General features: G+C 44.5%; 1 protein-coding gene across 1 annotated transcript in view; it reads right to left on the bottom strand.

Moving 5' to 3' along the window:
- Positions 1–25336, bottom strand: part of TNNT1 (troponin T1, slow skeletal type) — a 157013-nt gene that overhangs the window by 104889 nt on the left and 26788 nt on the right. Inside the window, exon 5 of the mRNA XM_018568265.1 lies at positions 3124–3201. Within this exon, the coding sequence (XP_018423767.1) occupies positions 3124–3201 (78 nt within the window). The remainder of the gene's footprint in view (positions 1–3123; positions 3202–25336) is intronic.

Here is a 25336-nt window from a genome sequence, read left to right on the forward strand (position 1 = left end):
TATAGTTTTTTTTATAACAATCCCAGTCCCCCCCGCACGTAAAATAAACTAATAAACTACAGAGCCCACCTCCTGCTTACCTTTTTGCAGGGAGGAGGCTGTGAGGAGGCACATTGATCCCTGGTGCTCCAGTGGTTGATTGATTAGTAAGGTCTGCAATCGTTTCGGCCAGCATTCACTGAAAGAGCGACAGAGATGCAGACCATGTAGCTGCTCCCGCAAGTCAAGTCTTTCCCATCCTTTTGTACCACTCTCTTAAGCATGGACTTAAGGGTTTTATTAAAGCGTTCTACCAAGCCGTCCGTTTGTGGATGGTAGACTGAGGTGCGCAGCTGTTTAATCTGGAACAGCTTGCACACATCTGCCCTAACCCTCGACATGAACGGTGTGCCCTGATCCGTTAATAACTCCTTAGGAATCCCGGCCTTGTACACCTGGAATAACTCCCGGGCAATAGTCTTGGAGGAGGTATTCCATAGGGGTAGTGCTTCAGGATATCGGGTGAATAATCGAGGATCACCAGTATGTAGGAGTGACTTCGAGCCGACTTTACCAGGGGACCCACTATATCCATTGCTATCCGTTCAAACAGAACTTCAATTATGGGCTGAGGGACCAAAGGGCTACGGACCTGAGTCACTGGAGCGGTTAACTAATAGGTGGGACAAGAGGTGCAGTATTTCTTTATTTCTGCTTTCATGCCTAGCCAGTAAAACTGGGCAGTGATCTGTGATCCGTCTTATTGATTCCTAGGTGTCCTCCTAAAACATTGTTATGGGCCAGGTCGAGAACCTTTTGTCTGGACTGTTGGGGTAACAACAATTGTTCTACCACATCTTCTCTTACTTTGGTTACCCGATAGAGCAAATCATTACATACTGAAAAATGTGGCCACCGCTCATTTGCACCTGGCTCTTGGTGAATCCCATCTATCACTACAACCTGTTCACGTTCCCGAGCCAAAGTGGGGTCCTGCATCTGGGCAGTACCAAATACCCCCTGAGGAACACCCAAATCTGGCAAGAATTTACAGTAGTTGGGGTGGATCCTAACCTTTCAGAAATCATTGCTGGAAATGACTCCTTTGGAGTATATAATGACTTTTGACAACAAAAGTTTATTCGTAATGAATGAAATTCGGAAAGAAATTCAGATGCATCCGAAATTTACATTATCGGATACATTCGGATTCGTTATATATTTGCGTTCGGAAATTCGGATGCATGCAAATGTTTGAATTTCCAAAAATGCGTCCGAATTTCACAATGAAACGAATCGCACATGTCTAAACTAGAGGCATTGCATGCTAATAAAAGGAAGGCAGAGTTTGTTCCTAGTCTTTTTATGAGGACAAGCAGAGGTCCTATCACTTGGAAAACTAGGACAGAAGCTTGCACAGGCTTGCTACACAGACACATCTAAATGGTGAGAAATAATTGTTAACAAAATATTTCTCAAGTATGCTGTATGACTAGAAACATATAACAAAGTGTGGTTTTCTCAAATTTGATTGCAGAAGTGGAAATACACTTTGAAGCATCAATAACATTTAATCATGAAAAAGAGAAGCAATCATTTAAGTATTAAAGTAGAATTAAAGTCTTATTTTTTTTACATATATCTACTGCTGGCAAGCATTAGATATTTGCAAAAACATTTTAAAAAATAAAAAAGGTGACCAAATAAGTAAATACTTAGCTCTGTCACTACTGCTCGCTCCCAACTGCAGCATCCAGCTTCTCTGAACTACCATGCAGGAAGATCTGGGCGGATGCATTCGCAGTAGAGATCACCGGCAGGGAGAAGAGGAGAGACTCAATAGAAGTCAATGCTTGCAGCCGTGAGCGTGCACGTCCGACAGACAACGTGGGACCCGAAGAGTCTGCACTGAATCAGGGACCAGCACCAATGCTGGAGGGAGTGCTGGAAACTACTGGAAGGAAGAAAATGATCAGATCAAGAGGCATCACTTAAGGTAAGTCCCTACAGCAAAAAAAAAGTTTAATGTCACTAAGTGTTTTCTTTAACAACCTGAGGATATGTAATAATTTCCTTTTTCACAGGTGAGTGAAAGCTTTGTTCCCCTTCCTGAAGAATTCCCTGCCTAGTTCTTTTTCCTGTTTAAGAGTTACTTTCCACCAGAAGTAAATCACTTCAATGTTCCAAATAGTCAATATTAAATTTTACAATCCTTGGTTTGTCATACTGTATTACATTGTTGTCCAAGTGAATATTGATTATATAGTTTTTCTTACCGCCATTCTGGCTTGTCTCTCCCGCTCTTTTTCAGTTCTAAACCTTTGTTGCTCAGCACGTTCAGCTCTGCGCCGTTCCTAAGTTACATAGTTATGTAGTTAGTCAGGTTAGAAACATATCCATCAAGTTTAACCAAAAAAAAAAAAAAGCATCAATAACATTTAATCATGAAAAAGAGAAGCAATCATTTAAGTATTAAAGTAGAATTAAAGTCTTATTTTTTTTACATATATCTACTGCTGGCAAGCATTAGATATTTGCAAAAACATTTTAAAAAATAAAAAAGGTGACCAAATAAGTAAATACTTAGCTCTGTCACTACTGCTCGCTCCCAACTGCAGCATCCAGCTTCTCTGAACTACCATGCAGGAAGATCTGGGCGGATGCATTCGCAGTAGAGATCACCGGCAGGGAGAAGAGGAGAGACTCAATAGAAGTCAATGCTTGCAGCCGTGAGCGTGCACGTCCGACAGACAACGTGGGACCCGAAGAGTCTGCACTGAATCAGGGACCAGCACCAATGCTGGAGGGAGTGCTGGAAACTACTGGAAGGAAGAAAATGATCAGATCAAGAGGCATCACTTAAGGTAAGTCCCTACAGCAAAAAAAAAGTTTAATGTCACTAAGTGTTTTCTTTAACAACCTGAGGATATGTAATAATTTCCTTTTTCACAGGTGAGTGAAAGCTTTGTTCCCCTTCCTGAAGAATTCCCTGCCTAGTTCTTTTTCCTGTTTAAGAGTTACTTTCCACCAGAAGTAAATCACTTCAATGTTCCAAATAGTCAATATTAAATTTTACAATCCTTGGTTTGTCATACTGTATTACATTGTTGTCCAAGTGAATATTGATTATATAGTTTTTCTTACCGCCATTCTGGCTTGTCTCTCCCGCTCTTTTTCAGTTCTAAACCTTTGTTGCTCAGCACGTTCAGCTCTGCGCCGTTCCTAAGTTACATAGTTATGTAGTTAGTCAGGTTAGAAACATATCCATCAAGTTTAACCAAAAAAAAAAAAAAAGGAAATCCTAAAACCACAAGTAAATCAGTGGAAGGCCAAAAACATAAAGTGTGGTCAATTTGTTCAAACAAACATAAACAATTTATTTTGTATTCCCTGAAGTGATTGGATAACTTTGTGGATCAACATGCTACAATGTTTTTTTTCTGCTCATTCATTAGAGACACAGGACTAAGTTGTTCAGAGACAGGAGAAATTGGACACTGGCAAACCACAGTGGCCATCCAGGTATAACGTCTTCCACTCCCAGCATGCTTCAATTTTCTTCTAGTGTCCTACTAGGATGGGTGTCTTTTCTCTACTGAGAAAAGTTTAACTATTTTTACTAGCTATTTTCTCTTTGACTAGATTTTTTTTTCTCATGAGTTCTACATGCTGCTCTGCTGGGGTCTGGATCTGTGTATCCTCAGAAATAGTTTTTGGAGGCTGTATCTGGACCCAAAATTGTGGGGCCGTCCTGTAATGTAACCATCGAGCACTGGACTCTGCTTGTAATGCTTTCCAGACCTCTGTGTACTGTGTAAGTTAGCCGAAAAGAGCTTTCCAGCCATGGCAAAGCCTCTGGTGGGACCAAGTCTCTGAAAACATTTTAAATGAGGACACAAAACTTTGGGAGCTACTACATTTATTTGAACCATTGGGCGCCATCAAGGTTAACATATGAAGGAATTAAGTGCTGCATAACCAGTGAAAGTGTTGCATGCGTGTACTGCGAGCTCTGTTCCCACCTTTTCAGTGTGAGGTAGCATCTTCCTGTCATTACACATTACTTATTTGAAAAAGACATACCCTTTCACTCCTGGTCATATGAACCTCTACTGCTTTCATCAGCTGGTTTATGAGTACCCACATTTTTTACCTGGTGTTCTCAATTAAGTTCTTAACTCTGTTAAGCAGTGCGACATGTTGGATCCCAAACCCAAGGGGAGAAATCCTGCTGCATTGGATTGATCCACTAACAGTCCTTTGTTGAATTGCAGTGTTCTTTCTCAGGGACCTGGTGTGGACAGCCTTGATTGTTGTCTCCTGCTTAAGTCATACACTCTTTGGTGCCTCTCACAACTGTCTCTAGGGAAAAGTTAGACCAAGATATGCTAGGTTTTATAGGCCAATTAACAAGATTGCCTTAAAAAACACTGCCCATACCTGTAGAGGATGCACCAGTGTTTAAGGATCCCATTGGCAAAGGTTTGGAAACCCTTTTCAAACCATTGCTTTTGCTGGCAAGCCCTACTTTGTAACGTGTCGTAGCCATCATGTCAGTCTGTAAACCTTTAGGAGAATGGAATAAACCTATGTCAAATGATCCTTACTGACCTTTTATTTGTAGAGCGCTCAGAGCTTTTGGCTTCTGCCCTTCACTATTGCATAGATGAGCTAGTCGATAACATCTGTCTTATTTCCCAAATGCGTCTCCCATTAGTAAATATTCCCTTTAGCTGAAATGTATGTCTGCAGAACAATGTAAAAAATGCATGCTGCGCATTTCTTTTGATGGTGAATGTCTCGTTTGTGTTTTTTTGACACCCTGATTACGAATGTTACTGGTGGTAAAAGTGCTCATTTGTCCTGTCAGAAGATGCCTAAGCCTCAAAGTGGGAAAACTTCTTTCCCCTCTGAAGCCGAGTTCCTTTGGTTACTGGAAGACTTCAAATCCCAAGGCCAGACTCAAACCAGAGACTCGGTTCAATTGCAAACCTTGGGCCCCTAAATCCCCTAAACCTGCAGACAAATCCTCTTTAGCATGAACATTTGCCAAAGTGGGGGGACATCTGTTGGCCTTCACAGCCTGCACTAAAAGCATCTTGGATAACTGGGTAAGAGAGTTGTTTCCAAGGGTGATAGGTTAGAGTTCTGCTGTCTGCCCCCTCCCCACTTTATGTTGTCCAACCTGCCTGTGTCTTCACACAGACTTGCAAACCTGCAAATCTTTTGAACAAAGGAATTTTGGTATTGTTCCAAACAAAAGAAAGGTTACAGGGTTTTTACTCCAAACCATTTACTGTTCCAAAACAAAAAGGGAGCACTTTGGGTCTAAGGTTTTAAATGTCTTCAGTCAAGTCCAAAAAGTTTGCATGGTGCAAAAAGGCTCCCTTTTTCTGTGAGTGGTCAACACTACCAGTTTGTACTCCTACCTTTTGGTTTGTCTTCCGCAGCCCAAGTGTTCTGCAGTTCTCCAAGAAAAACTTCTGACCCTTCACTCCCACAGTTGGACTCTACAGTCCAGGAGTTGTCCAATTCTGTGGTCCTGCCTGAGATTTCGTGACTTGATGGTAGCCTCATTTGAGGCAGTTGCATTTGTTCTGTTTCATTCCAGACTCCTACAACACAAAATTATGTCACTGATGGGATACATTGGTTCCTTCTCCACTCTCCTGGAAAATCCTAACAATTGATGCCAAACTGAAAGGCTGGGGAGAAATCCTGGAAACCTTTTTGGCACAGCGGGCTAGGTAGCTAGAGAAATGCTGTCTCCTCATGAACATTCTGGAGCTCCAAGCAATTTAGTTGTTGGGCACCTCTACTGGAAGGTTGTCCAATCAGATGTACATCAATCATTGAGGAAGGTAGAAAAGATCCCTGCTTGGGCAGAACTCCATGTTCCAGCCTTGTCCACTATTTACATTTCAAATGGTAAGCAAACTACCTCAGCTGAGGCAGCATGTGGACTTGGAGGAATGGTTGGTATATCCAGAAGTATTTCAGGATCCGTGTTACAAATGGAGGACACTGGATGTGGACCTCCTGGCCTCCAGGTTCAACAGCAAACTGTGGATGCTCTGGGGACTCCATGGGATCAGTGCAGCATTTCCTCCTTGGAACCTCCTTCCTTATCTACTCTGCAGAATTGAAATGGTGGCATTCCAATGATTCTTCTTGCACCAAACTTGCCCAGACAGATATTGTTGTCTGACCTGGTCAGTCTTCTGGCATATGCCCTGCTTCATGGTTGCTAGCTTTAACGGCATGGCTGTCTACCATCACACATGGAAGGCTTATTTTGCGTGGTACGAGGAAAGATTTCACTCCAGGAAATACTCAGCAGGAAGAATCATAACCTTTTATGCAGTCAAGCCTGGATTTGCATTTGGCCCCGAGTAACATAAAGGAGCAAATTTCGGCCCTTGTGATCTTATTTCAAAGGCTGCTAGCTTCTTAATCATTGGTTAAGAGTTTGGTACAGGGTGTTGTTTTTTAAATGTATTTATTTCAGGTATTTATATAGTAACAACAATTTACGCAGCACAAGGAGCTTACAATCTAAGGTCCCTATCTCACATACATACATGGCCAATTTAGACAGGAGCCAGTTACCTACCAGCATGTCTCTGGAGTGTGGGAGGAAAATGGAGTACCCTAGGAAACAGGGAGAACATCCAAACTCCATACAGATAGTGATCTGGCTGGGATTTGAACTAGGGACCCTGAGTGCTGCAAGGCAGAAGGGCTAATCACTATGCCACTGTGCTGCCCACACACACAGCGTGCCTTATGTGGCTCCTCCTGTTCAACCACCTGTGACTCTGTGGAATTTAAATGTGGTTCTTTCGGCATGTCAAAGATCAACTGTTGAAACTATCATCCTCTTACAAGGCTGTGCTCCTTGTTGCCACCACAACTGCCAGGAGTTTGCCTGTACTGGCAGCCTTATCCTGTAAAGTCTAGGGTCCATTCACACCACATCCAGATTACCTCCAGACTCAAAATGCATCCCAATGTTATCCCTATGCTATTTATGAACCACCAGCGCATTTCGTTCCAGACCAGGATAATACTGCTTGTCCTATTTTTTCTGGTCTGGAATGCACTGGAACGCATCAAAAACGCATCAAAATGTCTGAAACGCACCTGTAAGACCCATTTTAAGCTAAAAAAAATCAAATTCCAATCGCGGCAAAATCGTGGCAAAAATGCAATGCACCAGATCCAGATCTGGTCCGGAAAAAGGTGTGAACCCAACACAAGGATGAGGTCGTGTGGAGGCCTAGAGATTCCTTTCTTTTTAAGATAGTTTCAGCCTTTTACCTCAACCAGGACATTGTGCTTCTGTCACCTCTGTCTGGTTCCATTACATTAACTACCTGCTGTCCGGCCTTTGTAATTAAACGGTTAGACAGCGGCTTCCTGAATGCAGATGGGCTTTTTTAGACATTCTCCCCAACCCCACTCGTGCGCACCCCCATGTTTTCTCACGGGGAAGACAGACCAAAACAAGGTATATAGCCAGTAAAATCGGCCTTGTGATCTAGCTGTGACAAATCACAGCTGTCAAAAGTGTAAACAATGGCTGCGGGTTGCAGCATTGTCTTCATCTCATCTCTCACACACCGTTCGGATGTGAGAGAGGAGATTGAGAGCTTCACATCGATCATCCACATTAAGAAATTAAAGTGACACACACTAAAATCGTACACTCTCAGTGAATCCCTCATTCATTTCACAGGCAGGCTTATTATAAAACAATATCTCCCAGCAAATGTGCCAGGTATTGAGTAAGCTTTGTGAAAGAGACACAGGATACACATATGATTTCTGTGTGTATGAAGGGAAAGATAGTCATCTGGAGCCACCTGAACACACATGTGGTATTCCCATACTCGGGAAGAATAGCAGAATGTGTTTTGGGGTATAATTCTGAGTATGCCTATGCTATGTGTTAATAATAGCCTATAAATTGCGAATAAAAAAAAATACATTTTAATTTTCTTCCTGCATTTTTAAAAAACTTGTGGCAAAAATACATCTTCAAAACACTCACCATGTCACTTATTAAATACCTTGGGGTGTCTGCTTTCCAAAATGAGGTCATTTTGTGTGTGTTTCTACCATCCTGGTACTCCAGGGCCTCCAAAAATGCAATAGGTAGTCAGAGAATCAGATTATTAATTTATGCCCCTTGAAAGCCTCATTGTCCTCCTTGGATTTTTGGCCCCTCTATGCGGCTAGGCTTTGAAAAATCCTCCTGTGTGGTATCTCCATACCCGGGAGGAGGAGCAGAAAATGTTTTGGGGTATAAATCTAAGTATGCCTGTGCTATGTATAGGAAATATCTTATTAACTGACAACTTTGTGTAAAAAAACCAAAACATTTTATTTTCCGATAACTACTAATAACTAAGTTCTGCAGTGCTGAATATTGAAAAATGTCCTGGACAGGAAGGGGGTGTAAACAGCACCGGTCATGAAGTGGTTGAAGGAGATCTCCTTTCCATGCCTGGATGTAGTTGATGCTGTATGGTTTTACCTCTCAGCCACTGCTTTATTTTTGTAATTCCTGATGGTCCTAGTAAAAGGGAGCCAGCACAATTTCTTGGTGGCTCAGACAGATCATTGTTCAAGCTTATGGTCTTGAAAGAAAAGTAAAGCCAAATTTGTTTTTGGCTTTACTTTTCTTTTGGGTCACAGGAGTACATTTACAAATGTATTTCATTACTCAAAGTCAGAATATAGTGGGCAACTGTCTGCTTTATGCTGACAGTGCAGAGCCAAGATTGAGCAGGGAAGGATCCCAGCAATATTTACCAATGTACTCTTGTGACTCAAAATCTGCATGTAGCAGAGCTATATGTATATAGCTGCTTTATGCTAACAGAGCAGAGCCACGCTGCAGCCAGGAAGCACCCCGACAATATTGTCAGAATATTCAGAGATGATTTGAGGATCTACAGCTGAGTGATACACAAAGAAGATACATTTTTGTTAATAGTTAAGGTACTTGAATATATTTGTGAAATTTAGCTGCTGAGTTTAATATCAGTTTAACTGTTAACAAAAATGTACCATATTTGTGTATCACTTGTGTATCATCTCTGAATTCTTGCGGACACTGTCCTTCCTTCTGGAGTGTGGCTAATTTTGTTATCCATGGTCATGGTTGTGTTGTAAAGTAGCTACCACTTCAAGCTCCCTCACGTGGTGGACTACAATCTCACATTTAGTTCACTAATTTGTATTGAGATTGTATTCCATCACGGGATCAAGCTTGAAACAGTTGCTACGGTGGCTGCATTCGCAAGCTATATTTCACACTATGTATAATTCAATAGGAGTTGTGCGAATAGTACAGATTGAATGTTATCTACTTTAATCTGACGGATTCTCTAGGTCGAATGTAACAACATTGAATGTTGTTTAATTTAATCTGACATTCTGTAGGTCAAATGTTGCAAAATCAAATGTTTTCATGTGGTCTCTGAAACGGACAGCTGTGACAAGATAGCAATAACTCCCAATCTCAGCAGTGTTGGAAGACAGTGGGGGTGATTTACTAACCTAAACACATGCACGCACTAGGTGCGTGTGATTTTTACACAGCAAAACGTATTTATCAACCAAAATGTCTCTAAAAGCATATTTCCACTAATGCCATATATTGAAAAATCATGCACATGATGCATATATAATGCTGCTTCACAGTTTAGACAAAAATGGTTAGCTCATGCATTTACATTCCTGCATTCATCAACGCAAGCAACACAATGTAGAGCTAATTTACACAACATCACCTTGCAATTCCTGCAGGGCTTTGCACAACACACCTGCTAGGTGTGTACACACTACAAAGTTGTCTAGATTCCACCAATAGATCATGCTGGGAGGGAACACACTACAGAGGTGTATACTTGTTCGTGGCGTGTTTATAAGGTTAGTAAATCAACCCCAGTGACTCAGTCCAGGTGACCCCTTAAAGAGTGTTGAGAAGTTTAATCCAAACTGTGCAGATCTTTACAACAGGGAACATTGGGTAGGTCAAAAGAACATAATGTGATCCACTTAGCAAAAGACCTGTGGCTCAGATGCAGACTGGAAAATAATGAAGAGCTATCTACACAGAGAAAAAATGAACTATGGGGAAGGGTGAAGACAATACCAGACACAAATAAAGCAAATAATATTTAATGGCATATCACAAAGCATGTGTAACATGACACTCCCTGTAGAAATCTAAGATTTTAAATAATACAACTTTAGTTCAAGTCCAAACATTATGAATGAGGACTCTTCTCCTGGAACATCTGTGAAAACAAGACGGAAGGAAAGAACAAGGGAGAATAATGCAAACATTAACATTACACTTGCAGGTGCCCGGTCTTGAAGGTCTTGCCTGTAGCAAGAACATAAGATTGTTTATGAGTCTATCTTCAGAGGGGAAGACAGCAACATGAACAAGTCCTTCTTACGTCCCTTTTGAATCAAATTGATGACTTGGAATACTCGTCTTCCTCCTTGGGTAGAAGTACCAGTTCATTGATAGGCCTGAAGTAAGGTCATGAGGAACCTTCCTTTTTTACCTTGACTTCTACTTTCTGCACCTTTTCCATCATTACTTGGCATAATTTTTGTAATAAGACCCATAAACCAATGGTTGTGATGGACATCTTTCTCTTTCAGGAGAACTATATCCCCCACTTGTAGGCTGAGTTTGCTAGTTTGCCATTTGCTGCAACCTTGAAGGTTGCAAAGCTACTCCATTTTCCAACAACTTGAACACATTGGCAAGTTGTTGCACCTGTTTGTCATTTGTGAACAGTGGGGCAATCAAAATTCCTGGGATAGTGACTATCCCAAGTTTTTGTGTGAGGAGTGGCTGGAGTGAGCAACACTGGAGACTCTGGATCCAAGGACACAGGAACCAGTGGCCTAGCATTGATTATGGTGGACACCTCTTTGAGAAGAGTGACTAAGATTTCATGAGTGAGCTGAGAAGACCTTAGGGCTAGTAGGATTGAGTCTAGGATTTTTCCCCTGTAAAATTTGTCCAATCTAAGTAACTTTACAGGTCCTTGTACAGAAACAAATCTTCGGAAGGCATTAATGAAACAAGAGAGTCCATTGATTAACTTCAATGTGCACTGCACAGATGCTCAAGCAAATTAACAGTTCAACATTTGTTGTTAACATCTCTGCCATGAGTCCTATGTGTAACTACAGTCCAGGGGCCAAAAACATCTATGTCAACATTAGCAAAGGGCGGTTCAGTGCTTAATCTGTTGTCTGGAAGCTCTGCCATCTGTTGATGTTGGTGCTTTCCGTATAGTTTTTGACACTTGACACATGTTTGAAGTATGGAGTAAATGCATCTTTTCATCCCAACGATTCAAAAACCTGCAGACCTTACTGCTCCTCTTTTAAAATGATGGAATTGGTGCTAAACTGCTCTAACCAGCAGAGCAGTAATGTAATGGCATCCTGGAAGAATGAGGGGGTTTTGTTCTTTAATGAACAATTTGGACTTTCCTCTGCGACCACTGACTCTAAGTAACTTGTTTTGATCAATTATCAACTTGTACAGTGGGCTCTCTTTAGATAGGTTTAGTCCTTTTAACATGTTGTCAATCTCATGTGAGTACACTTCATGTTGGACACATTGGATGATGACCCTTTCTGCTTGACAGATCACCTTAATTGTGGTAGGTTCCTACACATTTGGTGTCTGCACATCAAATGCACAAACCCCCGGCTTCAACGTGCATTTGCAAAAGGCGTAAACAAAAACTTGAAACGCACCTGCCATGCCATTACAACAATGGCATCCTGAATGCGGCTTGGCAAAAGCGCATTTTCCCCCTGCATTTGCCAGAACTGTTTGTGAAGCGATGAGCAACATGAAAAAGACGTGAGATTGCTCGTACGACAGAAGGCCACTTACAAAAGTGTTCAAAGCAGTGAGAACTCAGCCTTACTTTCGACTTCACAGAGGTGTTGAGTGCGATGATATTAGCCCTGGTTTTCTTGTCAGACTCAGGATGAACCAGGCAAATGTAGAATCTGCAGGACTTGAGATGAGTTCATAATTCAAAAGTACAGGAGGAGATAACCATAAAATCTCTAGATGCAGTAATAGGTACCAGGGCCGGACTGAGACACAAAATATTTGAAGAATGTCACCAGCACACCAAAGATCCTTCAAGAATCACCAAATGTTCATTTATTGAACAAGTTGTCAAAAAATAGGAACCTATTTGTTTTTTATAAATTCTTTATTTAAAGTTTTCAATACAAAAATTTGTACCCACGCGGACTTGCAGGTCCAGGTACACAGAAGACAGGCAAGACATTTAGCAAGTAAAGGTTATACACACAAGGAAAAGCCCAACAACAGGATTCCCAGATGGGTCATCGTGAGGGCACTCTCTCTAGGGCAAGGTAGGCTGGTCGGGAGACCTAACATCGGCAACCATGTGGCCAGCTATCTGGATGTACCTCCCACGTCATTGTACAACTCGGTAAATCTAAATAACGGAGATATATAGTGGACTATTCCTATCAATCAAAACCATAGACAGAGACAAACAAGAAGTACACAGGCTCAACGGCTGTGATGACCACTAGGAGGGGCAGTATTGGCTATTGGGCAATCAGGACCCCAAAGTCTGGGGAGTCCACAAATTCCAACCAATAGAACCATGTTTCTCGGAATTTAGTTTCCGTATGGTGAAAAGCAGCCGTCAGTTCCTCTAAGACACGCAACTCATCCACCTTCCGCAACCATACTTGGAGTGTTGGAGGATCTGAACGCTTCCAAAACAAAGGGATACATGCCTTCGCAGCATTCACCAAGTGAATCAGCAGAAATATGCGGTACCTTTTCTTTGGTAGCGGGGAGAGGTGTAGAAGCGCTGCTTCCGGCTAATCCAACAGAGACGCCCCAGTGAGATGTTGGGTAATGCCAAGGATCGAATCCCAGAACTCTCGAAGTTGAGTACCAAAGACCAAAAGATGTGTAAAATTGTTCCAGGTTCCTGGCCACACCTCCAGCATAAGGGCAACGTCTGCGGAAACATTTTGTGTAGAGTGGCTGGGACATAGTACCATCTAGTTAGGATCTTATATCCAGATTCTTGAATGGAGCTGTTAATGGATGCCTTGTGAGCAAAGTGTAGGTTGTACTCCCTCTGTGTAGAGGAGAATGAGCAGTCTAAGTCTCGTTCCCACTTGGTCAAGAACAAGGGGGGATTGTGATTGGGCGTGAGGACCAGTAGAGCATGGGCTCTAGATAGGCCATGGTCCACTAAGTCGCCGCGCAGACATATCTCCTCCAAGGCCGATATGTCAGTCCTTGGTGGGTCCGCACTCGAGAGGCTCAATAAAAAGGAGCGCAGCTGCATAGTCTGCCACCTCATCAGAGGAGTTGAAACCATGGACGAGAGCTCTGAAAGGTCCGAGGCTATCCCCGAGGACCAGAAGTGAGCCATCCTGAACTTGTTAGCATGTAAGAATCGTGAAAAGGACTTATCCTCCAGGCCCGGTGGGAAGGCAGAATTGCCAATCACCGGGGTTAGAAGGGAAGGTGAAGTCCCGGAAGAGATCACAGCACCATCACTTCGCAGAGCTCGGATCGTGCAGCCAATAAGAGTAATAATCTCCAGAGGCAGAACCTGATTGGTCCAGAGCAAGCCCGCCAAGGGTAGGGGGGATGATGTCTACTCCAAGTGTATCCAGCGTTTGTCTGTTGCCTGGTTACACCACTCGAAGACCCTCGCCATGTGAACCACTAGGTGATAACGGAGAGGATCCGGGAAGCCTATGTCTCCCTTCGATTTCGGTAAGGCTAGTAGGGTCTTGTTCAAACGGTGTGCACCATTGGACCAGAGGAAACTAGCAAACTCTCTCTGCACTATTTTTAGAAAGTACACTGGAATAGAAATTGGTAGATTTTGGAGAAGGTAAAGCAGACGTGGAAGCATGTTCATCTTGAGCACAGTGTTTCTTCCAAACCAAGAAATGCTGCCTTTAGACCACGTGGCTAGGTCTTTATGGAACTCAGTCAGGAGGGGAGGAAAGTTGGTCTCAAATATCCCATCAATGGACGGAGTAATCTTAGTTCCCAGGTAGGTGATATGCTTTGATGCCCATCGGAAAGCAAAGGCTGATTTTAGAGCCTCCAGGCGATGAGTCAGAACCGTCAAATTGAGGGCTTCTGATTTCTGTAAATTAATCTTGAAGTTAGAGACTTCCCCATGAGCAGAGAGTTCATTCATCAAATTAGGTAGCAAGACCGTAGGTCGGGTCCTCAAGAATAGGAGATCATCCCCGTAACCCGCTATATTGTGGGTGAGGGGGCCCTCCAAAATGCCCGATATATCGGGGTGAGCTCTAATCCGGCACAATAAAAGGTTCAAGGGATAGGATAAACAAGTAGGGGGAACCCCTGTCTCGTGCCATTGGAAAGTGAAAAGTATTCAGAGGACGTTCCGTTGACCTTCACTCTAGCGGAAGGTGTTGAATAAATGGCCCCTATTCACGAACACATGTTGTCTGGTATGCCAAACTCTTTCAGGGTGGCCTGCAGGAATGACCATTGAACCCGATCGAAAGCCTTTCCAGCATCGGTAGAAAGTAGAATAGAAGAAATGCGCCTGGTATAAGCCAAGTGAATCGCGTTAAGGACTCTGATGGTGTTGTCCTTAGCCTCTCTCCGTGGCACAAAGCCCACCTGGTCAGGGTGGATCAGCTTGCCCAGAAAAGGGAGAAGTCTATTAGCAAGGATCTTTGAGAATAGATGCAAAAAAAGGGGGGAGGAGTTACGCTGGTGTATAAACTAATATGCCAATCTACATTGTTTCAAACAACTATGCATGAATCTATAACCAGCCTTTATGGCAGGGCGCACATGGGAAGGCTTACAACAATACAAAACACAAAAAATGCCAGCTCACCTGCCAGCAACAAAACAAATGACCCTGTCAACAGTATGTGTTAAAAACAGAGGTTTTAGTCCCTGTTCACACCTTTACGTTTTGTTGCGCGTTCAACGCTCTATGAACGCTCTACAAAACGTACAAACTTGAAAATCCCATTGTTTTCTATGGGTATGGTTCACACCTTTCCGTATTTCTGCCCGTCTGAACGCGCTACAAAACGGCCTACGCCCAAAGAAGTACATGTACTTCTTTGGGGAGTTTTGGTCTCGCGTTTCCATTGGGATACAGCCAAGTAGCCCTCGGAAACGCGCGTTTGTCGCGCGTTTTTAACCACGAATCGCGGTAAAAACACGTGACGCGAAACGCGCATATTCAATACGCCTAGATGTGAACCCAGCCTTAGTTGCACAAACTTTTGGCCAAAAATATGTAGAAGCCACACCGCCGCGCCAAGGCACCTCTGCAAAGCGTGGTCCTAACTCTATCTATACGAGTCTCCAAGTGTGAGCATATTAATGCAGTCAATAAACTGCATGCAGGTGTACTAGGAGGTAGCCTACTCCTCCTTATAAGGTGCAGGGACGGACTCCACTCCAGTGCTGGATTTTTTGTGTTTTGTATTGTTGTACGCCTTCCCATGTGCACCCTGCCATAAAGGCTGGTTATAGATTCATGCAGTTACCATGTTTTTCTAGTTTGACTATTTTGGATGTGGGGACGCACAGGGGGTCCCAGCATGCATTTTTGGTTGCTGGGCCTCCAGTGCGTTCCTGCACCTTATAAGGAGGAGTAGGCTACCTCCTGGTACACCTGCATGCAGTTTATCGACTGCCTTAATATGCTCACACTTGGAGACTCGTATAGATAGAGTTAGGACCCCACTTTGCAGAGGTGCCTTGGCGCGGCGGTGTGGCTTCTACATATTTTTGGCCAAAAGTTTGTACATGGCGGCGCTAAGTTGAGTCTAGCGTGAGCTCCGAACACGCTACCTGCTAATCAGACATCCTGGACTCAGAAGAACCACTAAAACCCACATCTTAAACCCATGCTGAACCCATACTGAAACTATGAATAAGAAAACTACGCGCTCGGGAGCCGCTAAAACCCCCTCCACTACCATCAAAAAATACCTGGCAGAGCAGTCGGGTGCATCCTCCCCGCACAACGCGGCTAAGACCGGCTCACAAGATACACGTTTAACGCACTCGTCTACCGAGGCTATCCCCGAGGACCAGAAGTGAGCCATCCTGAACTTGTTAGCATGTAAGAATCGTGAAAAGGACTTATCCTCCAGGCCCGGTGGGAAGGCAGAATTGCCAATCACCGGGGTTAGAAGGGAAGGTGAAGTCCCGGAAGAGATCACAGCACCATCACTTCGCAGAGCTCGGATCGTGCAGCCAATAAGAGTAATAATCTCCAGAGGCAGAACCTGATTGGTCCAGAGCAAGCCCGCCAAGGGTAGGGGGGATGATGTCTACTCCAAGTGTATCCAGCGTTTGTCTGTTGCCTGGTTACACCACTCGAAGACCCTCGCCATGTGAACCACTAGGTGATAACGGAGAGGATCCGGGAAGCCTATGTCTCCCTTCGATTTCGGTAAGGCTAGTAGGGTCTTGTTCAAACGGTGTGCACCATTGGACCAGAGGAAACTAGCAAACTCTCTCTGCACTATTTTTAGAAAGTACACTGGAATAGAAATTGGTAGATTTTGGAGAAGGTAAAGCAGACGTGGAAGCATGTTCATCTTGAGCACAGTGTTTCTTCCAAACCAAGAAATGCTGCCTTTAGACCACGTGGCTAGGTCTTTATGGAACTCAGTCAGGAGGGGAGGAAAGTTGGTCTCAAATATCCCATCAATGGACGGAGTAATCTTAGTTCCCAGGTAGGTGATATGCTTTGATGCCCATCGGAAAGCAAAGGCTGATTTTAGAGCCTCCAGGCGATGAGTCAGAACCGTCAAATTGAGGGCTTCTGATTTCTGTAAATTAATCTTGAAGTTAGAGACTTCCCCATGAGCAGAGAGTTCATTCATCAAATTAGGTAGCAAGACCGTAGGTCGGGTCCTCAAGAATAGGAGATCATCCCCGTAACCCGCTATATTGTGGGTGAGGGGGCCCTCCAAAATGCCCGATATATCGGGGTGAGCTCTAATCCGGCACAATAAAAGGTTCAAGGGATAGGATAAACAAGTAGGGGGAACCCCTGTCTCGTGCCATTGGAAAGTGAAAAGTATTCAGAGGACGTTCCGTTGACCTTCACTCTAGCGGAAGGTGTTGAATAAATGGCCCCTATTCACGAACACATGTTGTCTGGTATGCCAAACTCTTTCAGGGTGGCCTGCAGGAATGACCATTGAACCCGATCGAAAGCCTTTCCAGCATCGGTAGAAAGTAGAATAGAAGAAATGCGCCTGGTATAAGCCAAGTGAATCGCGTTAAGGACTCTGATGGTGTTGTCCTTAGCCTCTCTCCGTGGCACAAAGCCCACCTGGTCAGGGTGGATCAGCTTGCCCAGAAAAGGGAGAAGTCTATTAGCAAGGATCTTTGAGAATAGATGCAAAAAAAGGGGGGAGGAGTTACGCTGGTGTATAAACTAATATGCCAATCTACATTGTTTCAAACAACTATGCATGAATCTATAACCAGCCTTTATGGCAGGGCGCACATGGGAAGGCTTACAACAATACAAAACACAAAAAATGCCAGCTCACCTGCCAGCAACAAAACAAATGACCCTGTCAACAGTATGTGTTAAAAACAGAGGTTTTAGTCCCTGTTCACACCTTTACGTTTTGTTGCGCGTTCAACGCTCTATGAACGCTCTACAAAACGTACAAACTTGAAAATCCCATTGTTTTCTATGGGTATGGTTCACACCTTTCCGTATTTCTGCCCGTCTGAACGCGCTACAAAACGGCCTACGCCCAAAGAAGTACATGTACTTCTTTGGGGAGTTTTGGTCTCGCGTTTCCATTGGGATACAGCCAAGTAGCCCTCGGAAACGCGCGTTTGTCGCGCGTTTTTAACCACGAATCGCGGTAAAAACACGTGACGCGAAACGCGCATATTCAATACGCCTAGATGTGAACCCAGCCTTAGTTGCACAAACTTTTGGCCAAAAATATGTAGAAGCCACACCGCCGCGCCAAGGCACCTCTGCAAAGCGTGGTCCTAACTCTATCTATACGAGTCTCCAAGTGTGAGCATATTAATGCAGTCAATAAACTGCATGCAGGTGTACTAGGAGGTAGCCTACTCCTCCTTATAAGGTGCAGGGACGGACTCCACTCCAGTGCTGGATTTTTTGTGTTTTGTATTGTTGTACGCCTTCCCATGTGCACCCTGCCATAAAGGCTGGTTATAGATTCATGCAGGTACCATGTTTTTCTAGTTTGACTATTTTGGATGTGGGGACGCACAGGGGGTCCCAGCATGCATTTTTGGTTGCTGGGCCTCCAGTGCGTTCCTGCACCTTATAAGGAGGAGTAGGCTAATGTATGACATTGGCCTATAAGGTGCAGACACATAATTAAAGCAAAGTCTTAGTGTACTGAGAGGCAGAGAAATGTGTCTGCTCATAAAAGTGGACTGTATTTGAAATGTATAAAACATACCCTCCCAAGCCATCCCCAGGCTCCATTAGGCCGCAAAAAGGTATCCCCACCAGAATAAGGCAGAAAACGGTATTCCATTCAGCAGCTCCAGAATGGCATTAGACATAGGCATATGAAATAGGATAACTGTAGCAAAGTCAGAGTACCTTTTCCAGCCAGTCGTTAGCTGCAGCTGTGGGTCATGCTCGACCCACAGCTTACTGGGGCCTTTGACCCTGAGAAGGCGGCGGGCATCTTGGAAGGATCTTCTACACCTCTGTACATCCACTGAGAAGTCCGGGTATAAACGAATTTCAGTATTATCATGCTATAAAGCGGGTGACTTCCGAGCAGCAGCAAGCACTGAGTCCCTGTCTCTATCATTCAGCAATCGGGTCAGAAAACTTTCTCTCCCAGTACCTAGCTGACAATGAGAAGGTGCTGCAGGTGAGGCTGTACTGAGTGACAGGGGTTTCTGGGTGGGTAAAGGCTGTCACGAGGAGACTCTGCATTCCTGTGTAATGTTTTGCTGGGAATTGTACTCCTTTAAACCGGTGCCATTCTGCATTGCTGTATAATATATTGCTGGAATTTGTAGTCCTTTATAGCTGGTGGTCTTCTGCATTGCTGTATAATGTATTGCTGGTATTTGCTCAGTCTGCTGCTACATATCCCAGGGCTGGTGTGGGGCAGGCTGAGTGTGCTAGGAGGCTGGTGTGCCACTTCTCATACGGCCGATGAGTATGGCAGCGAAGATGCCACCACTCGCTCATTTTTCACTACCATTCTTGGAAATCCATTGCCTTTCAATAGGTTTGCTAGGCTAGACATCACCTGAACAGTCCACCTATAGGATTTTGAGGATGGCTGGAGGAAGCCAACTGTTCTGGCTCTGGATGCACCGAATACTCTTTAAGTAACACCATGGTAGAAGATGGGTAATATTAATATATATGGGTGATCATACCATGACAATATGTTTTTATTAAAGGTTTCTGCTTACTGAATACTCATTTGTACACCATGGACTCATATTTACCCGATACCTGCCTGCCCCCTATAGAGTCTATACTGTATATATATTGTCCCTGTATTTAGGAAAATTAGGCAGCCACCTAATTTTCCCTATTAGAGAGCCCCCTGTGCTCCTGGCAATAGAGTCTCGGCTCTGAAAGACCTGCCAAAAGCTGTCAGTGACGTGGTGTTGTGGTTCACCTGTGTACAGAATAGGTGATATCGTGCCGTCGTTGCTGGAACACTATGAGCGCTATTGCAGGAGCACCTACCTGTACACCGTGCTGGGAAGGACGGTGGTGGGTGGACAGCTGGGAAGGTGGAGATCCACTGAGGATATCACAAAACATCTCTATAGCAAGCTTCCTATATTGTTGCAAGGTTTGTGTATTGGTTGTAGCAAGGCATGTGTGTCAGCTGTAGCCCTCTTGTACTTACTAGTGGTCGGCCCTGCCCCTCGATTGCGCTTCTGTGTTTGGCTCTGCCCACTGTTGTGAGGGGCGGGGCCTGTCTGTGGTCACGTGATTGGGCTGCTCAGTCTAAAATGTCTGGGCCTATTTTGTGTCCCAAAATGTTTTTAAGGTTCTTGTTGCACTCCTTACCGGAAATCCCAAATGATAAGGGACGGTGCTTTGAATGACTGCGGATGGCGCGGCCGTAAGCATAAGATTTGATGAATGTCACCAGCACACCAAAGATCCTTCAAGAATCACCAAATGTTCATTTATTGAACAAGTTGAAAAAAAATAGGTTCCACCAAAACTGTTTTCCGGAATTCACTCCCCTAGTGGTATGGGAGGCACATAAATACAGGGAGTTTTTATCTCCCAGGCTTCTCGTATAAAGAAGGAGCGGACCAAGTCTATCTTGGAGTTACTAGACCAGATCCGGAAACTGGAACTGCAACATAAACAAGCACAGGCGATAGAGGTGGAAGCAGAGCTCTGGACTCTGCGCCGTCACTTAAATGACCTTTTGTTAGGGAAGATAAAGAAGAGCCAGCTTAGGACCAAAAGTTTATACTACGAACATGGAAACAAGCCCAGTAGGTGCCTGGCACTGGCACTCAGGGAGGCGAGAGCACATTCTTTAATCCCGCAGGTGGTGTCTCGGAATGGAGGGCTGCTGACCTGTTCCAAAACTATAGCCAATCGTTTTCGGGAGTTCCACCAGAAGCTTTACAATCTGGCCAGGACGGGCCCCCCAAGTACGGATTCGCAACTGCGAGAGAAAAACGACTTATACCTAGCGCAGGCTAATGTTCCCCGGCTCTCACAGGAGGAGGCAGACTCTTTGGAGTCCCCGATCTCCCCAGAGGAAGATGGTGCTAGCTCAGATGAAGCCAGGTAAAGCCCCGGGTCTTTTCCTCACACGCCCTTCTGAGGAAGCCCCCGATGTGGGGAGGAAACGCGTCAAGGGTTACGTGTGGAAAGCTTCCCTGGATTCTCTGGACATATGAGATACTCACATTTGTTTGCTCATCCCCTATACAAGTCCAGCTAGGAACGAACATCCTGCCTACTACCTGCCGGCTTGTGAAATAGAGGTGACGGAGCACAACTGACTGTGATATGGTTTCGATTGGATGGCTACTAAAATCATTTATTTGCTTTGAAAGTTAGCGGGTGGCTTCCCGCGCCTTACGGGTAATTCCCGGCTCCAATCTTGCCAGGCGCATCTTACCGTGGAGTGTCAAGTAGTCCTTTTCTCTTTCTGCACAGTGCGGCCGCACACGAAAGATCAAAAATCTTTGAAGAAACTTCCATTTCATTCACTGAAACCCACGGAGCATCTTGTGCCTTTGGAAAGTGCTGGGAGAGGGGCATCCGCAGCTCCTGCTTTTACTGAGGAGCTACATTCTTTGGCAGTAATATCGTCTTATACTGGACACCTCTCCCGAAGTCTTTCTTCCATCGTTACACACAGGACTCTAGCAGGTTCATTTTCCCTCGAGCTCTTTGAACTGCAACATATGTGAGTACATTCTCAGATACATTGTTTCTCTTGAAAAGTACTTCAATCATCCAGAAACCTGCATAGATGGCCCTTTACCACACAGGTGGTTTGCAGGCAACTATTGTTATATTTATGCAGGATATATCCAGTGGAATGTTTTAAGTGTTTTTAAATGTCTCTGGTGCATGAGTTTATTGTATATGTCTTTTTCTACTACTAAATATTGTATCAATAATTTTGATTTACCTGTTTTGAACCAATCTTCTTAGAAGGGATTTCTAATTTTTGGGGGAACGTTTTTGTGAATCTTTGAGAATAGCTTCAGGTTTTCTGAATAGCTCCATGTTTAACAGGGAGATGGGTCTATAGCTGGAACATAAGACCGGGTCCTTCCCTTCCTTGTGGATAACCGAAATCGATGCGTGCAGGGAGTCCATCGGAAAGATCTGTCCCGACAGCAAAGAGTTTTAAGCTGATAGAAAAGGGACTGACAGCGTTTCTTGGAAAGTTCTAAAGTAGAGGAGAGAAAAGACCCGGGGCTTTACCTGGCTTCATCTGAGCTAGCACCATCTTCCTCTGGGGAGATCGGGGACTCCAAAGAGTCTGCCTCCTCCTGTGAGAGCCGGGGAACATTAGCCTGCGCTAGGTATAAGTCGTTTTTCTCTCGCAGTTGCGAATCCGTACTTGGGGGGCCCGTCCTGGCCAGATTGTAAAGCTTCTGGTGGAACTCCCGAAAACGATTGGCTATAGTTTTGGAACAGGTCAGCAGCCCTCCATTCCGAGACACCACCTGCGGGATTAAAGAATGTGCTCTCGCCTCCCTGAGTGCCAGTGCCAGGCACCTACTGGGCTTGTTTCCATGTTCGTAGTATAAACTTTTGGTCCTAAGCTGGTTCTTCTTTATCTTCCCTAACAAAAGGTAATGTAAGCGACGGCGCAGAGTCCAGAGCTCTGCTTCCACTTCTATCGCCTGTGCTTGTTTATGTTGCAGTTCCAGTTTCCGGATCTGGTCTAGTAACTCCAAGATAGACTTGGTCCGCTCCTTCTTTATACGAGAAGCCTGGGAGATAAAAACTCCCTGTATGTAACATTTATGTGCCTCCCATACCACTAGGGGAGTGAATTCCGGAAAACAGTTTTGGTGGAACCTATTTTTTTTACAACTTGTTCAATAAATGAACATTTGGTGATTCTTGAAGGATCTTTGGTGTGCTGGTGACATTCATCAAATCTTATGCTTACGGCCGCGCCATCCGCCGTCATTCAAAGCACCGTCCCTTATCATTTGGGATTTCCGGTAAGGAGTGCAACAAGAACCTTAAAAACATTTTGGGACACAAAATAGGCCCAGACATTTTAGACTGAGCAGCCCAATCACGTGACCACAGACAGGCCCCGCCCCTCACAACAGGGGGCAGAGCCAAACACAGAAGCGCAATCGAGGGGCAGGGCCGACCACTAGTAAGTAGAGCGTAGAGCGTTCATAGAGCGTTGAACGCGCAACAAAACGTAAAGGTGTGAACAGGGACTAAAACCTCTGTTTTTAACACATACTGTTGACAGGGTCATTTGTTTTGTTGCTGGCAGGTGAGCTGGGCATTTTTTGTGTTTTGTATTGTTGTAAGCCTTCCCATGTGCGCCCTGCCATAAAGGCTGGTTATAGATTCATGCAGGTACCATGTTTTTCTAGTTTGACTATTTTGGATGTGGGGACGCACTGGGGGTCCTAGCGTGCATTTTTGGTTGCTGGGCCTCCAGTGCGCCCCTGCACCTTATAAGGAGGAGTAGGCTACCTCCTGGTACACCTGCATGCAGTTTATCGACTGCATTAATATGCTCACACTGATGGTTTTCCGGCGGAATGGTACAGATACCATTTGCCTCAGTTAGCCCGCCCCTTTGCAGAGCTTGTATAATTCTTGCCTTCTACAGGGGAGGGTACCGGATTCCTTGTATGAGGCTAACGTTCTCTTACCTAAACCGGGGAAAGATCCAATGCTTTGCTCCTCATACCGCCATATTTCTCTATTGAACATGGATCTTAAAATATTGACCAAGATTCTTGCTATGCGCCTAGCGAGGGTTATTTCCACTATAAGAAATATTGATCAAACTGGATTTATCCCTGGAAAATCTACTGATACGAATCTGTGCAGGGTTTTCACCAATCTCCAGCTCTCCAATGATAATGCTGGTTCAAGGGCATTGGTCTTTCTTGATGTTGAGAAGGCCGTTGACTCGGTGGACTGGGGATACATGGGGGCAGTCTTGAAAGAACCTTAAAAACATTTTGGGACACAAAATAGGCCCAGACATTTTAGACTGAGCAGCCCAATCACGTGACCACAGACAGGCCCCGCCCCTCACAACAGGGGGCAGAGCCAAACACAGAAGCGCAATCGAGGGGCAGGGCCGACCACTAGTAAGTAGAGCGTAGAGCGTTCATAGAGCGTTGAACGCGCAACAAAACGTAAAGGTGTGAACAGGGACTAAAACCTCTGTTTTTAACACATACTGTTGACAGGGTCATTTGTTTTGTTGCTGGCAGGTGAGCTGGGCATTTTTTGTGTTTTGTATTGTTGTAAGCCTTCCCATGTGCGCCCTGCCATAAAGGCTGGTTATAGATTCATGCAGGTACCATGTTTTTCTAGTTTGACTATTTTGGATGTGGGGACGCACTGGGGGTCCTAGCGTGCATTTTTGGTTGCTGGGCCTCCAGTGCGCCCCTGCACCTTATAAGGAGGAGTAGGCTACCTCCTGGTACACCTGCATGCAGTTTATCGACTGCATTAATATGCTCACACTGATGGTTTTCCGGCGGAATGGTACAGATACCATTTGCCTCAGTTAGCCCGCCCCTTTGCAGAGCTTGTATAATTCTTGCCTTCTACAGGGGAGGGTACCGGATTCCTTGTATGAGGCTAACGTTCTCTTACCTAAACCGGGGAAAGATCCAATGCTTTGCTCCTCATACCGCCATATTTCTCTATTGAACATGGATCTTAAAATATTGACCAAGATTCTTGCTATGCGCCTAGCGAGGGTTATTTCCACTATAAGAAATATTGATCAAACTGGATTTATCCCTGGAAAATCTACTGATACGAATCTGTGCAGGGTTTTCACCAATCTCCAGCTCTCCAATGATAATGCTGGTTCAAGGGCATTGGTCTTTCTTGATGTTGAGAAGGCCGTTGACTCGGTGGACTGGGGATACATGGGGGCAGTCTTGACACATATGGGATTTGGTCCTAACTTTTGTAGATGGATTGCTATCTTAAATAGTAAACATAGAGCCTGTCTGACAACAAGAGCCTTGCTCTTTCTAATAGATTCCTGGTGGAGAGGGGAACCCTTTAGGGTGCCCTTTATTGAGGGGGTCTTTTTGCATTAATGATGGAGCCCTTGGCTGTGGCCCTACGTGCCTCTAGCTCCTTGGAAGGGTTTAAAGTGGGCTCTATTGGAGGAGAGGCTTGGTCTATACGCTGATGATTTAATCCTGTTTTTGGCGGATGTGGGCCCTTCGCTTACGGAGGCACTATGAATTTTAGATAACTTTTCTGTGTTTTCTGGCATGTGAGTCATATTTTGCCGTTGAACGAGGGAACAATGAGCTCGGCGGAGTTAAGATTACGTCTAGAGTCACTGATTATTACTCACTGAACCTGAACCACTACTTGCCCAGGTTAAAAGGAAGTTTGATGGTGTGGAAACATTTACCTATCTCGTTGATAGGGAGAGTTCATTTAAAAATGAAGATTTTTCAGGTATTGTACTTTCTCCATAATTCTCCGGTCTGGGTGCCTGCGAGTTTCTTCAAGGGGGTGACTGGCTTGTTCCGGGACTTTGTGTGGGG

This window comes from Nanorana parkeri, unplaced genomic scaffold, assembly GCF_000935625.1.
Source record: "Nanorana parkeri isolate BGI_ZX_2015 unplaced genomic scaffold, ASM93562v1 scaffold1164, whole genome shotgun sequence".
Lineage (NCBI taxonomy): Eukaryota > Metazoa > Chordata > Amphibia > Anura > Dicroglossidae > Nanorana > Nanorana parkeri.